At 37.5% G+C, this 17,144-nt stretch overlaps 1 protein-coding gene across 4 annotated transcripts in view; it reads right to left on the reverse strand.

The window, feature by feature from the left end:
* Positions 1 to 17,144, reverse strand: part of TENM1 (teneurin transmembrane protein 1) — an 845,979-nt gene that overhangs the window by 98,408 nt on the left and 730,427 nt on the right. For 3 of the 4 annotated variants that reach the window (XM_015443786.4, XM_065538348.2, XM_065538349.2), the window contains 2 exons: positions 15,587 to 15,607; positions 10,133 to 10,365 (listed from right to left, as the gene is read on the reverse strand). In XM_015443786.4, coding sequence (XP_015299272.2) covers positions 10,133 to 10,365; positions 15,587 to 15,607 — 254 coding nt within the window. Of the gene's footprint in view, positions 1 to 10,132; positions 10,366 to 12,358; positions 12,490 to 15,586; positions 15,608 to 17,144 lie in introns of those variants that run through there. The other variant, XM_074029215.1, reaches the window with a different exon arrangement.

Here is a 17,144-nt window from a genome sequence, read left to right on the forward strand (position 1 = left end):
TTATGCTCTTAGTAGCAATTATCATTGCTAACATTTACATATACTCCCTTTCAAACTTTCTCTCTCTATATATAAATATATAATATATAGTAATATATATTATATAACATATAATTTACATATTATCCTTATACCCTTACAGATGAGGCAGCATACAGTACATACAGCTTTGCGTCCTGAACTTTTCACTGAATGTTATTTTGTGAATATCTTCCTTATATCTGCAGGGGTGTACCAAGGTTTGGGGGAGCGGGTGGGAGTGGTTGGTTCTGGGTATAGAGAGTAAGGGGAAGTGCATTTTCTGTTGAAATCTTAAAAAACAATAATAAACCTGGTGAATAGTAGGTCTGTTTTAACAACATTCGCTGGAAATTCTAAATAACGTCAGTGATAAAGTACTCCTACTACTGTCCCATCCCCCTTTAGTATGCCACTTATATCCACCCAGTTCTGATTAGGGAAGAGAGGAGACAAAAGGGTGGATTTCTATCTAGGAGACATAGGCTGAGGGCTGCTGCAAGGGGCTCAGTGTTAGCCAGGGAATCACTGAAAGATGGGATGAAGAGGAGACATTTCAAACATCCCCTATTTCTGCTTAGATCTGTCCAGCTTAGTTAACTTTTAAACATATGCTTGACGTTAAAACAAAACAAAACAAAACAAAAAAAAAGCACCTGACTATGAGTCACTCCTGTTTTTTTTTTTTTCTTTTTTAAACAAAAAAACCCAGAAGCTGTCTTTATGTTGCATTTAACTTATGTCATTAATGATGCTGTTTGTAAGTGCCCTGAGTAGTGACATCTATAAGCCCTGGGCTGAAGTGGCCAAAAATGCAATCAATTGTTCAATTATAAAATAAAAAAATGAACGTCCTTACTCTATTTCCAGCTGTGTTTTAGCCTGTGACAGTGTTAAATTCATGGATTTCCAAAGAAATCTTAGTTTGCTTCATGTTGTTTGAATTTTACACTGTACAACTACTAATTTATCCAGTATTTCTGGAGGATCAATGAAGCTAAAATGATCTTTTATGACTCCGCTGGTGTGGAGTGAATATTCTGCATTCCCTGGGAAGTCAACACACTGTAGACTTCAGATTTCTTCAAAAATCAGCAAAGCATGCTAGACTCACCAGGAAATGACTTCCCAATTTCTTTAATTTTATAGTCAGCTCCATGCATTTGGTAATTGTGAAATTACTGGACCATCTTGTATTGATGGTGGAGAAATATGGAGCCATGATCAAAGTTCAACTCTAATACAGCTTTATGTTTTAGAATCTTAAAAACAAACATTTTGTATGGAAAGAAATGTCCTAATTAACTTCTGAAGAATTTGTACATTAAAACATCTTACCCTGCTGGAGAAGACTGATAAAGCAAACGTACTACCTTCTGCTGAAGAGAAATTGTATTTAGAAGGAACTTGCTATTCTCATAAAACTTTTAATAGGAAGAAGTGAATCAAATTCCTTAATTACCATTTTATGGTTGGTAAAAGGGCAAATTACATGCCATCCATTTCTAAACTTCTAAATGTCTCTGGTGCTTTTAATTAAAGCTGCCATCTAGAAACTACTAAAGCAATTTTACACAATTAGTTATTTATAGGTTACCATAATACACCACTCAAAATATGATTTAAGTGATTTGCAGCCTGTTAGTGTATGATCTCTGTCACTTTTTTGGCAGGGGTGAGGAGGACTCTTCTTTTTCATCAGCTGAGGCAGACAAGAAAGGTGTGACATTGGGGAGCTGTGGTAGGGAAGCAGTCATTTTGGCTAGCGATCTTAAATAAAAAGAGGAACCACAATTCCAAGTTGTCAGTCTTTGCATGTAGGCGTCCAAGTTTCATTCTAGACAATACTGCAGAGGTGAAGTATATCAGTGCTATTCCTCTACCTCTTCCCACTTTGCAGCTATTCTGCCACATACCTAGCACCACACTTCTCCACGCATGCTACCTTCAGTGGTTCCCATCTAGGCTTGTCTTCCTCAGGTGATCTTGTCAATCCAAACATATCCATCTTCTGCTCCATTCCTTCCAGGCTCCCATAAAGTGTTTTAATGAAGAATTAATATGCTGCTCTCATAGACAATTCCCTGTACTACATACTAAGTTCACATCTGAAGAAAATCCTTATGGAATAAATATAATTGTGAAATAGTAGGCTGCTAAGGGAATTACTTTAGTTAGATGGACCTTGTGGGGCTCCCCAAAATACAACATGTACAAGGAACCAACACTAGAATTGCTGCATCTCAAGGTGAGGAGGGGTTGGCTAGTCAAATCACATACAACATGTGAATTCCATCCTACCTTGACTCTTGCTTCTTCTGTGGCACCCATCCTACCTAGAAATTATCAAGTCTCAGATTGACCTACAAGGACATAATGTTTCCTTCCTTCCAAAGTAACTTATTCCATATGTGGGTCACTATTATAATTATTATTACTATAGCAACAAAACAGCAAGACTGATCATAACAGTAGGTAATACTGTTATGTAATACAGTAACATACTTTATGCTGGGTGTCACACTAGGCAATTTACATACATTATCCAACAACTCCGTTGTGTAGGCACTATTACTGGTCTTCCAACTTTACAGATGAGGAATCTGAAGCTCAGGGAAGTTAGGTGACTTGCCTAAGGTCACATATTTAATTAGCATTGGATCTGGGATTTGCATCCATTTCTGTTTGACTCCAAAACCTGAAAAATTATCTACCATGGTATCTGGCCTCTAAAATATTACCTCTGTGTTTACTAGAATCTGATGCATACATGAAAATTAAGACAAATGCGGAAGAAAAAGTCATTTAATAATGCATCCGTGGCTTTATAAAATTTGAATAAACTTAATATAGATCTTCTCAACCATGGATGATACCTAGACTAGACAGGCAATGAGCCAAGGCTAGATGTAAGTGCCTTCCTTTTGTCTGACTTCTCTCACAAACAGCTTATGGCTTTGGGATTGCAACAGAACAGGCCGGAAGGTCCTCAAGTTCCAATTGCTGACATAATCTAAGGCCAAAATCTTTTGACTACCCTAAGCAGATGCATTAGATGAATTGTGCATTAAAACCAGGTTAAGCTCTAATTCTGGATGCATAATAGGCACTAAACTCCTCTGTTAAGGTTACAGTAAGCTGAGAGACCAGTAACAGCATTAGAGACAGAAAGCCCCCTAAATGAAAAGAGCACAAGAACATTGAGGGATAAAGAACAAATATTTTGCCTGAATTTTAAGGCTTTATCAAACATATTTTTTTCAAGATGTTTCTGATTCTCAAACAAGGTTGTTGGAGTAAAGTTCTCATAAGAAATGTCTTGAAACTAGGCTAGGAATTTGGCCGTGGGTGGTAGAATAATGTCTTACCCAGAAGAAAGACTTCAGTAAGTACCTCTCCCAAACCTTTCACACTTACACCCTCATTTTCAGCAGAACAGATCCACTTCTCTGAGAACACTGAGACTATCAGGATGAAGAATCATCACTCTTCTAGCTTCTCCTACCTACAAACTTATCCTCATCCCTATACCCTACACATAACTGCTTCAGTCTCCCTTCCTATTCTAGGCCTACTTCCTTCCAGTTTCCTGCATGCTTTGATTTATTCCCTGTCTTCTTTATCTTTCCATTGACTGATAAACATCGCCACATCTCCCCTTATAGAAAAAGGCTTCCTGAGCTCATTGGCCTCCCACAATTTATCACTCCCCATCTCTCACATTCAAGCTTCTCAGAAGAGTGATCTTTACCAGTGATATTTATTTTCTCATCTTTCATGGGCTCATCAAATGACAAAAATCTGGCTTCCACCTCTACCACCATCCAAACCACCAATGGCAGGGTCACCAATGAACTCCTCATTGCCTAATGCAATAGCTACGAATGTGTGACATTCGATGCTGTTTTTCACACCTCCTTGAAATTAACTACTCTCTGGCTTCTTGGACAGTGCGCTCTTTTGGTCCACCACCATTTTTTCTGAAGGTTTCTGCTCTGTTTCCTTCATTAGATCCCCTTCCATTGCCAATCTTACACAGATGAGTAAGTACTCCCTGTCATTTCTTTGCCCCAGTTTTGCTCCAGTGCATTTATTACCCTGTCACCAACATTATAAAAAATGCATGCATAAGGTGGACATCTCTCCTGCTTCAAATCCTTTCCCTATAGGATAAAATTCAAACTTCCTTTTATTGCTTCTGCCCCCCTTTCCTATTACTCTCCAATATTCTTACTCTAAGAATATGGAATTATTTGCAGTTTCTTAAATATACCATTCTTTTCATCCATGCTATGGCTTACCCGTAATTTTGTTGAGGGCTGTCCCTAGTGTCGATCCAAATGACTTTGTTACCAAGATGGATCATATGCTAAAGGAATTTAGGAAAAACCATACCACTTCCATTGAACAGGAGAACCAAAAGAACATTCTATGCCTGTTTCTTTACTACACTCTCTCCCGCATAGACACCAGTGACATCAACAAAAAGTCACCGATTATAATCTTAGCATCTTTCCATTAACCCCAAATATAACTTTTCACAATAGCATGCAGATGACAGGAGAATGAGTAGGGCTTCAGGATGTGCTTCAACTAGATCTGGATAGGGACAAAAACAGATTGTTTGTGTCTAGACTTTATTATTCCCAGATTTCTTAATTTACAATAAAGTTAAGATGAATCCTGTAAGGTTAGTGTCATGTATACCCTAAAAACACTTTTGGAAGCCGTCAAGATTTAAGGATCACTTCCTTCCTATGGAACAGCTCAGAGACTGTTTGCACTTGTCTGGATATTGCCTAAGTTCTGCTCCTGCTGAGTTCTGAGGTCAGTTTGCCTGAAGATGTACATGAAAATAGAGATATAACCCTTGGTAAGGTCCAAGAGAACCTAATTAAGTCATTGATTAATTTCATCCTGTCCAGTCACTCCTTCACCCTCTGTATCTACTTAAAAAAATAAATGCATCCAGCTTGTCACAAATTTTATTTTATATCCCCACCTAGTACCATTTCACATTCTGCTTAAGTACTTGGTCATCTATTACATGACTCATTAGTTTGGGTTCTCTGTAGAATTAAAGAAAGTTGCAGTAAAAATAATAAATGGAACCTAAGTTTCAACTACATCATCCATGCATGTTTTAAAAGCATCTTTCAAAGTCAATTCAAACTCATATACAATGCCAGGGATTAGTACTCTGTCAACCTCTTTTCTAAACTTTTTTTCTTTGTCCCATTACGTTGAAGTATTGATGAGTAAAATGGCAAATGTTTCTCTTTACTGGGATTCAGACCAAAGTGCATAAAACTGGATCGGATAAAGACTTCCTCCCAGGAGAAGTACCCAGGGGCTATCATATGAAATTCTATTTGGCGACGCTTCCATTTCCATTTTTCCTTCAAACAAAATTTGTAGTTACTACTGTAGTCAAGAAATTTAATAAAATGAAGGTTTCCTGCCTGTGTCCCTTAAGGAAAATTTGGTGAAGTTTCTAATTACAGAATCTTCCAAAGAGAAGTGACAAGGTTTCCTGGAGATTTATTTGAATAATTACATTTACAGAGTATGTAAATGCTATCTATGTAGTGCACTATGGGTACACTACTAGGTCAGACAAATCTGAGAAATTGTTTTAATAGGAAAAGGAAACTAGACTAAAAGTTATTTATCTTATAAATAAAAATATTTTGTTCCCATTGAATACATGTCCTCAGATTGAAAAGCATTTTTTTTCCTAATATTTCCAACCTTCCCAGAGATCACGGATTTTAGCAGAAAGGCAGACAGTGTGGTATGGTGAAGTAAAGCATGGCCGAGGTGGGCGGATCACGAGGTCAGGAGTTCGAGACCAGCCTGAGCAACACGGTGAAACCCTGTCTCTACTAAAAATACAAAAATTAGCCAGGCGTGGTGGCCCCTTCCTGTAATCTCAGCTACTCAGGAGGCTGAGGCAGGAGAATCGCTTGAACCTGGGAGGCAGAGGTTGCAGTAAGCCGAGATCATGCCACTGCATGCCAGCCTGGGTGACAGCGAGACTTTGACTCAAAAAAAAAAAACAAAAAAAAGGCATCATGGGTTTTTCGGAGTCAGGCAGACCTGGTTTGAATTCCAGTGTTGTTATCTGTAAACTGTGTGATACTGGGTAAATTTCTTTTTTAAAAAATAACTTTTATTTTAGGTTTAGTGGTACATGTGCAGGTATGTCCGGGTGAATTTCTTAACCTGTCTGATTTTCTATTTCCTCTTCTGTACAATGGGAATAATACTATTTACATCATGCATTGTTGTGAAGATCAGAGAAACTGTGTGTAAAATATCTAGCACAGCATATGGCACACAGTAGGCACTGAGCAAGTTATAGTTACAGTTATTTTAATACATTAGAGCTGAAAGGCAGATCATCCTGAGCCCTTCAGTTTACAACTGAGGAATTTCAGGACCCAGTGTTTAAATGCCCAATGTCATAAAATTAGTCATTGGCACCATTCAGCCTGTCTATCTTAGTGTTCAGCTAAATGAAACCACAGTGAGGTACAGTGACTTGCACAGAGTCATTGAAAGAAAACATGGGCATTGCATGTATTGAAAACGAAAGTCCAGGCTCCCTCACCTGGTATTTACCAAAACTTGCTGCCATTGCTAAACAAAACAAAACAAAACAAAAAAACACAAACAAACAAACCAAAAACAAAACAAAAACCAAACCAAAACAAAAAAATCCCATGGCTTCTGACCTATTACCTTTTGCTGACTGGTTTTTAACCCCACTGGATAATTTACTCCGAATTTAGAATGAATTATCTCAAAAGCAAATTTTATTTCATCCTATTTTTAGAATAGATTTAGAGAGTAAATTAGCTGTCGTACAGATTAACATTTATTTGCGTTACCTTGTATAATTAAGGACATGTTGGGGAGCCTTCCTATAATTGCAATATGTTGCTTGTTAAAGTCTTAGAGCAAGCTCTCTTCTCTAACCTAGAAATGGTGCTCCCTAGATGTACATTTCCATTTTCTACTGATCTACAGCTTTTTTTTTATTAGCTTCTAGGTGGAAGGAAAAATCAAACCTCTCCTTAAAGAAATCCATTAAATGTTTGCTGTCTACTAAGTGGAAGGAAGAGGGAGCTGATGTACAGGGTCATTTTAAAGCAAAAAACAAACAAATTGGGCCTTCTTGAAAGACAAAGAATCTGTAGGAGAACCTCAAAGATGAAATGAGCAATTAGCAATACTTTCCTCTCATTTTGTACACTGTAATAACTTTTTGCATGATTTTTCCTTTTATGGAAGTCTATGAAATCGCCCTGCAGCATTTCATTTAAAGAGAATCTCACTTCTAATTCACTGACAAAGGTGAGTGCTGACTATATTCAGCATGGAGATACATGCCATAGCTAGGCACCTAAGTGTTCTGACCAGCATTTTCAGAGCAACTGATGGCTGGACATAGGTTCTACCATCTGAGTTATTATAAAGATCACTAACAGGGTCTTCAAACATTGTTAGCATGGTTGAAGGAGGTGTGGTGGCTACCTAGTGTGAACCACACATCCCACTCCTTTAAGCATTCTAGTTCACTCACTGGATCAAAGCAGATGTTGACAACACCAGCTTCAGGAACGTTATGTGTAAGCTGTCCCGGATGGATTAGACATTTAGCTGTCTGAAGTCTGGGCTAGATGTTCTCAGGGCTCCTTATTGCTTTGGAATGAATGAAGTGTACCAGATTATGGCAAAGGAAGCTCTTGGATAGAAACATGAGTAAATCAAGCCAAAGGAAAATGCAGTAGTGGCTATGACAAGAAGAAAAACTTAGTTTAATATTAGCTTTAATAGATACATAAATTTCAGCACTCTCATTACTGATGCTTCAAGAATTCATGTAAATCCTGTTCATCAGCACTTTATTATTGCTGCTTTCCAAGAAAAAAAAAACCTGAAGTGAACCAATTATTTGCTTTATTTGGAAAAGCTGAAATATTCATTCTCTACGTGGCAGGTTGAATGTGGTAGTTGAGGTGAGTGGTTTTCAAACTAGCAGCAACTCAGGAGGATGTCAATTTAAGGCACAATACAAGCTTGATTCCTCTATACTTTTTATGCAGAAATCTTTATAATACCCTCAAGAATTTTAAACCTGTGTAAAAGGTGAGACTCAGCCTAACGTATTTTCTTGAAAGATGAGCTGATCATATGTTGCACCCGAGTTATTTATTCATTCATTAAATATATATTGTGGACCCACTATGTATAAGGAAAGAGCTGGCACAGAGAAATAAAGAAAAAATTTACCATAATACTTGGAGGGGGGGGCTGGTGTTCCCTTAGGGAAAATAAATCACTCCCTGTAAACACCATTGAAATTCCTTTTAGGAATTCCTGGCGTAGATAAGAGTTACTTAATTGGTCAATTACACAATAAGTATGTGTAGTGGGTCCCACACTATGCTAGAAGTTGGTGGGGAAGTGGGGAAGATTCCAAAATATTAGATGTGGTTTCCCATCTCAAGCAACTTATTTCAGTAGAAAAAATCTCCCATTCATGAAAGCACTGGAAGCAAAAGAAGGCAAAATAAAATCAAGTGCTAATTGTGTAGTGTAGACACTGTTAAATAAATTCAGATTTAATGGTATGGGGTTAGCCAGAGGGGCTTTATAAAAGACAAAGGCCTTGAAGAAAGTGAAGGCTTTAAACTGTGATACAAGTAGGAATTCAATCCCAATATAGCAAATGTCAAATGGTTAAAGAGTAACCTCTTAAAATTTAAAGTAATAAGCGACCATCTAATAAATTAAACACACTGATCTCACTACATTTATTGGCATGGAAAGACGTTCATAATACATTGTGTGTAAAACAGGTTACAGAACAGCATTGTATAATATGATTCTACTCTTAGAGAATTAAAATATCTGATATGCATTGAAAAAGTCTAGAAGGATAAATACTAAAATGTTAACAGTGGTTTTCTATATAAGCCTACAGTGGTAGACTTATGGGTGATTTTAATTAAATTTTTTTGTTCTCCCTTTTCTAATTTTTCTGCAACAAATGTTTGTATTATTTGTATAATAACTAAGAAAACACTAGCTTTGTAAGCCAAGTAAAATGAATAATTTCTAAAAATCACTAACATAAATGCACGCATGTATGCATGCGTGCAGGACACACACACACACACACACACACACACACACACACACATCTTGGAGACGGAACTGAGAAGAGCAGTTAAATAATTAAGATGGCAGGGTCAATGATATATGATGACAGACTTAAAAGTTGACTATCCTTCAACTTTGTGGCCTAAGATTGGCATATGATTCAATCCAGAAAATCCAGAGGTTAATTGGGAGACACAGATTTGCTCACTAGATTCTAGGCAATTAAATTGAAGGTTGGTCCTTGAAGACTGAGAAGTAAATTTAGGACAAATAAAAATAAGGCCAAACTCCCACAGAAGGCAACAGAAAAAAATTGAAATTTGTTATTCTAGAGGCAATATCAACTGAAAATATAAGTAATTTCCAGAATGATTCAGATAAATTAATGGAAGAAAAGTTCATTGAAGATTCATAATTTTGTTAAGCAAAAGTCAGGAACGTTTAGGGTCTGTGAGATATTCAACATACTTAACAGTGGTGGAAGATAGGCACAGACCTTATCCCAAGCAATGCAGGCTGAAGAGTCAAAGCAGGGGCCTGCAGGTTCTCTGCTGGGTCAGGTTAACCCTTTAGTTGCTGGACTGTAGGGAGTTTCCAGGAGGTAACTCTGGGGCGGGTTGGGGTGCCAGGGAGGCACTCTGAGGGTTCTGGCTAATATTTATCAACTAGAAAAGGAAGTATTTCATTCTTTTAATAACAGTTATAACCATACTAATGTATACTGGCTAAAAATGCATTATGTGCCTTGGATGTGTCTACTGGGACAGACTTCAGTATTTTGACTCTCAGAGGCAAAATATTGAGATTAGTGGATGGGCTAAAGTGTGGCAACAGTCTCAGGATTTTATAAAGTCAAATAAAATCTTTAGATGACACAAGGGTGTGTGTGTGTGTGTGTGTGTGTGTGTATATATATATATATATATATTTTTTTTTTTTTTACCTCGAGGGCTATTCAGTGAAGCTTCCGATGCTCTCCCACCATCTCCACAATGACTCTGGTCAAAGGGAAGGCACTGATCACCAGTTCCTGCCACCACTTCAAAATTCTTGGACAGATCTTTCGTCTCCACAAGAGATTTCAACTTGTAGACTTTGCGAGTATTGGTGTCTGATAGATAGAGTGACTCAGACACAGGGTCCATAGCCAGATAGTATTTGTGAGCAGGACTTGTGCTAAGGAAGAGAAAAGTAAAGTTATTCAAGGCAATTTTTCAACATGAACCCCCTGGGCTCAGCCTTTTGTCACAAATGGAAAAATCTTTTGATAGATGAGTGAATTCATTTATCTTCCTTCTTAAGTATCAAGGGGAGGGATACTTCTCTGTTTTTCTAATAGTGGATCTAAGTATGAAACAAATCTAATGTGTACTGCTAACCTATAATGATGCTGACATTCCAATACCATCCATTTGGGGGTAGAAAGAAACAGAATACAGGAAATCTCAGGAAATAATTTTTCTCTTATTATCCATACTGTTATCCAATTACCTACTAGATGACTTCTGGGTGCCTCAGTCACCTTAAACTCAACATATCCAAAACAGAAGTTACTTTCTTTTCCTGCTTTCCCCATCCCTCATAAACCGACTTCCTCTCTCTTGGGCTTCCTGCCTCACTTGCGGACAATACATCCTCCCAGGCCCCAGTTGTCAATTGAAAGGCATGTCCAAAGCTCAAGGAATGTCACTAAGGGAGGATCATGTTGGAGATATACTGCCAAACTTCTTTGCAAGCTTCCCTTTTTCAATTGACTACCACACTTTTCTAATCTGTTTTTTGTTCTTTCAGGACATAATGGAACTGGTTATATTTAACCTTTTTAAAGTTATAATGGCAATCATATGATTGTGTAATCACATAGTTATACCTCCTAAAAGTGACGCTAAAGTTACTTTGTTTGGATTTTGGCATTCTTAAAACTTTTCTATTACATATTCACATGGAATCTCAAGTTATTTTTATCTGTATAGATGGCTGAGTTTATTATTTTGATTCTTCCTAATTTCAGTTTTTCAATGACTACAATAACCTTAGTTTTGGAGACATTTTACTTGAACCTAAGGTTCGTGTAATATTGACATCATCCAAATCCCAAATGTGGAAGTCATCCCTAATCCCTCTTTTGCTCTCCACATGCAATTGTATCTGTAAACTAACTTTCAGAAACATGCTCATCTTCCATCCCTATGCCATTACATTAGTCCTATCTTTCATCATCTCTGGCCTGGAATATTTTCTATAGATCGACATGTAGGATGTGTTTTTGAAATCTTAAATCATTTTTTTCCATGCTGCCTGCAGAGTTATTCTGATCATTTGGCTCCCATCTTTAAAAACTTTTTAATGTTTCTTGGTGTGTTAGCCAAGCCTTTCCTCTCTTAGTTCATTCTCACATGCCTTTTGAAGCTTTATTTGGGCATCATGTCCTGAAGGAAACCTTCCCAGTCTTCCCTTCTCCAGTCTGGGTTATTTGCATTATCTTACCTCTATTCTGGGGATTACATATCATATTAAATTATTTGTTTACGTGTTGTTTGCATCTCCCTCTCCTGCCCTGCCTGTTGCAATAAAGCTTGGTGGAGAGCAATCTTGTCTTGTTTATCTCTGATATGCTCATTGCCCATACCTCTGCCTAGCACCCAGTTGTCAAAGCCAGAAACCAGAAGCCATTCTTTTCTACCTCCTTCTTTCCACCATTTCCCACATCCAGTGAAAGGTGGTTTTTAAATTCTACTTTCTAAATTCTTCTCCAGTCTGCTCACTTCTTTTTATCTCTGCCGTTATTACTCTAAGGCCTCATTATCTCTCATCTGAACTACTTCCTTGGTACCATTGCAGTATTGTGTATTTGTTTACTAATTGATTAAAAATCATTTACTAAGTGCATACAATGTATCCAAGAACTGTGCTATGTTCTAGAGACCTACTTGTGTGCAAGATACACACGGTTTCTTTCTTTATGAAACTCACAGTCTAGTGGGAGAGACAGATAAGTAGACAGGATATGACTACCATGAGTCCAAGTGTTATAACAGGAGAAACAGAGGGAAAGAAATTAGTAAAGAGGAGGGACTTGTGTCTTAGCAGCACCTATCATATGGTATTAGCATTAGTTTTAAAACTTATTAAATGAAGTCCATACTTATTAGATTTCCTTAGTTTTTACCTAATGTTTTTCTGTTGCAGGATCCCATCCACGATAACAAATTATATTTAGTCGTCATGTCTTCTTAGGCTCTTCTGTGCTGTGACAGTTTCTCAGACTTTTCTTGCTTTTGATGACCTTAACAGTTTTGAGGAGTACTGGTCAGGTATTTTGTAGAATACCCTTGAATGAAACGTGTCTGATTGTTTTTTCTTATAGTTAGACAGGGATGATAGGCTTTTGGGAGGACGATCACAGAGGTAATAAAGTGCCATCCTGCCAAATTATATCAAGGGTACATACTACCAACATGATGTACACTAATGGGTTTGACCTTGATCTCCTGGCTGAAATAATGTTTGTCAGATTTCTTCACTGTAAAGATACTCTTTCTCCCTTACTTTCCACACTTTACTCTTTGGAAGGAAGTAACTATGTGTAGCCAACACTTACGGAGTAGAGAGTTATGCTCCACCTTCTTGAGAGTGGAGTATCTACATAAATTGTTTGGAACTCTTCTAAATGGGAGCTTTATCTCGTCTCCATGTATTATTAATTCAACCATTTATTTATGTCAGTATGGACTAAGGGATATTTATTTTATACTTTGCATTAAATCCAATGCTACTTTATTTTGTTGCTCAAGTTATTCCAGCTTTAGCCATTGGGAGCTCTTTTTGTTGACTCATGTGGCCCTTTGCCATATCCCCATCAATGAGGGATTTTTTTTTAGCCCTTCCTTACTCTCTGGCACTATAAGATGCTCTGGGCTCATCTGCTATACCCCCTGCCCCAATCCTAGAATCAGCCATTTCTCCAAAGACCTCCCCCAGTTCCCTTTATTGGAGAATGGTATTAGAAACCAAGATCTTGGTGCTGGGTGTAAGCACTGTTTTTTTTTTTTTTTTTTTTTCCCTAACATATCTTTCTCTCCAACTACACTGTGAGCTCTTTGCAGGCAGGAACCATATTCATCTCTCTATTCTCAGTGCCAACAGAGGGCCTGACAGGATTGGTGCTTAGTAAATGCTAAACTAAACTGAACTGCAGGATATAAAACTAAGACATAAAAGAGTTCAGGCCTTGCTACTTAGGCAAAATGGAGGGGATAGGGTAGTCAGAACAATCAAGATATCTTTAAGGACCGGAATGTTATTAATTGTATTTGTAATTATATTTGCCCTCCAAGCATATTTATGTATGTTAATAATAATCAGGCTGGCAAATACTAATTTGAGACTGTTTATAGTTTTAATTGGAAAAAAATACGTTCAATTGGAATATTTCATTTTTTCCTACTTACCTTCATCAAGTAAGAGAATCCAGTAGATTCCAGGGACACTTCCAACCCTGGAACCACGATAACGGGTGCTGTAAATAAACTATGAAGGGCCCCAACAAACCCTAGAATTGATTTGGCAGCCATACCAGACAAGGCATCTCTGTGGGAAAAACTGCTTCAATAGGGGTTTGAGTAAAAGTCTTTACATATATAGTTAAATTTTTGCCTTCAGAATAAAATTTTTCCAATGCGCTCAGATCTTTCTAGAAAAAAGAAGGGGTCACAACCCTTCTCTGAAACAACTACAATACTTTGATAGCCAGTTTGTGGAGTTTCAATTCAGCCAGATTAATCATGCTTTGTTTAGGAAGAATCCATAGGCTATTTCTCCAAGAGAAATGCATTTGCACAAAAGCACTTTGGAATGCAGTACATTCATTCATTATTGAATACCCCCAATGTGCCTGTGAGGAAAGTTAAAATTAGCAATCTCCTCAAATCTCAGCCGGGGAAACCCAGACACATAGGGAGCTTGTCCGGGGTCACTAACAAGTTTGGGCCTGGACCAAGATTAGACTAGATTATATGTGATTTTGTGTGCAAAATACCATCAGAATACTCTTGCTCTGAAGGCAGCAAAACAAATCAGTGTTCCTGCCTTCTAATGAGCAACATGTCCTATTTTGCTCAGCCAGACTGTTCTTAAACTTTGTGTACTAGCCTTTAGAAAATAGAATAGCCCAACATACCGAAGTCAAATCTAATCAATGTTATTTTCTTGATAGCCAGCAGTCAGGAAGGTCCCTCCTATCAATATGTAACTTGCCGTTTTATGCCATTTCTCAAGTGTACTTTAGTTCTTTTTAGGTTGATTTCTTTCTACTTTCTGAAAACAAGCCATACCTGAGAAAGAAAAAACCACTGGACTATATTCCAATTTGCTTTAATCCCTTGTGTCTCAATGCAAATTGCAATTTGAGATATGTGAAGTTTCTTTTACAACTTGGGTGTTAGGCTTACTATCACCTTTTGGTTAGTTTTACATTCAAGCAATGCCCTTCAACTTAGCAAAGATCACTTCATTCATGCTAGTTAAAATCACATAGATTGTTAAATGGGCAATTAATGTTTATAATTAATACTGTGTTTACCAGTAAGCAATTTGACAACCAACTTAATTTGCTTAAGGAATCAGTTATGTCAAAGTAGCAAGGCTGATCTTCTGTACTGGCATTTAGGAAGTGGCATTGCCCAAATGAAATCCAGATTAGAAACCCCATCAGTGCCATTTTGATGACAATTGGCATTCAGAAGTGAACAAATTCAATTTTCTCCTTTGCAATTTCAGGTAATTTAGAACAGTTCTGACAAGTGTAATGCATAAACACATTGAATAGAAATATTCATTCTGATTAATTTCAGAGCTATGTGCCATTGTCTGTAAATGGTCATTTTAAGCTTTTCCTATTACTTCTTTTTGGTGGAAAAAAATAGAAACAGTGAGGTCAAATAAAAGAAAAAAATCATATTAAAGAAGGTCATCATGATCACTGTCTCTTAATACACTTGACAACTATATTTCTGGATCTAGGGAGATTGCTGTATTACCTCTCTCTCTACCTGCAATTTGAAAACATCAAATCTATTTGAACTTGTCAACTCATTTGTGTTATCACCTTAGGGAAACATAATGAGACTTAAGGCCTTGCTTTCCCATGAAGTACTGAACTGTCAGCTTTCACTTATTAATTGTTTTCTTTTCAGTATATTTTGATCCTCCAGCAAATCCTACATAGTGGACCCCTCTTCTTTTGGAAGACACTTACCTGAGTTACAACTTCCAAATTTGTGTTCACACTATTTTTTAACCTTATTTAGGAAGAAAAATTTCCCTATTAACACATTATTAAGAGGTAGTCTCATAGGCAAGAGGGGACATTAGGTAGCTGCTGATGTGATTTGCTTACCTATGTCTGGTATCTCTGTTTCTAGGGTGCACAAGGTATCCACGAGTGGCAAGCAAAAGCAAACAGAGAGTCATCAGTATCATTGAACAAGCCAAACCTAACCAGACACACCAATTCCTAACTCAGATTGTGGCATTTAGAGAGACTTTATGGGGATCATTTAGTCAGGCGTACAGGCCAAAGTTGATCCAATCCCTCCAGGCTTTGCCTCCTAAGATGGTGTCAAGGCGATTGCATATTTTGCTTGGTGGATGTGCAAAGTTCTAAGGCAGATTTTTCAAAAGGTTCTCTCTGGGCCATCTGCATCAGAATCACTTGGATTCTTGCACTTGTGCACTTCCTAGGGTTCTCCCTAGCCCTATTGAATCAGAATCTTGGGTGGAGGTGGGGCCTGGAAATTTTATTTTTAACAAAGTTGGCTGGCAATTCTGATGCAAAATAAAATTTAGGAACCATTGAGCTAAGGGTTGAAGAAGCAGCCACGGCAGAGGGACTAACCATTTTAGGCTTTGGTTTGATAGCCATAAGCACTCTATCAAAGTGTAAAATCACTGTTTTATTATCAAGTTGTGTGTACAGACAGACATCCCAACACTAACCCTAAGCCACTTATCTGATCTCAGAGATAAGATAGGAACATCTGTTGTGCAAATTCCTTAGCAATACTAAAAAGCTCCTTAACAAGTTGAAACTGTAAGAGTTTTCTTTTAGACCATGACAGAATATCCCTGACATCAAAACTGCTGATCAAAACAACTTCAATAAAACACATTGTACATCAACTATTAGGGCTTTGTGTCTTCCAGCCATCCATGCTCTAAGGGGAAACTGGGGTAGGCGATAGAGGATTGTTGGGCCAGAAGAAGGAGAATACTTTGGTGGCTCCTGATCTATAAGCCTCTTGGCACAGGGTATTGCCTAGGGTATTTCATGATGGGACCCAGTATGAGGTTTCTCACACAGGGAGTGTGGTCTGTGTATAGGCCTGACTTTGGGACAAGTCTGCCCAGAATTAAAAAGCTATAATCATCTGTGAAATACGGTCATTTTAATTTTTAAAATCCTTTTAAATCTGGCCCTATGTCATTTTTAAAACATAAAGATAACCTTTTTTTTAAAAATCTAAACTAGGAAATGGTCTTATTCTTTGGAATCTCAGGGAAGAAGAAAATATACAAAATTTTTCATCTGAAACTATCTGCTACAACAGATTCAACTCTTTTTAAAAAGAACCTCTCGAGGTGCAGCACAGCAACATGGCACAAGTATACATATGTAACAAACCTGCACGTTATGCACATGTACCCTACAACTTAAAGTATAATAATAATAAATAAATTAAAAAAAAAAAAAAAGAAAGAAAGAAAAAAAAAAAAAAAGAACCTCTCTGAGATTTTACTAGTTGGGCCACAGGTCAAGGTTCACTGACTTTTCTGTTTCCTTTGCTCATCTCAAACGGGTAGGTATCCTGTAGGTTGAAACAAAGGTGAACTGATAAGGATGAGGAGCTCTGATTAGAAACCTGGCCGCAGGCATTTGTGCCTCTTTCAATTTGTTT

The sequence above is a fragment of the Macaca fascicularis genome, chromosome X (genome assembly GCF_037993035.2).
Source record: "Macaca fascicularis isolate 582-1 chromosome X, T2T-MFA8v1.1".
NCBI classification, from domain to species: Eukaryota; Metazoa; Chordata; class Mammalia; order Primates; family Cercopithecidae; genus Macaca; species Macaca fascicularis.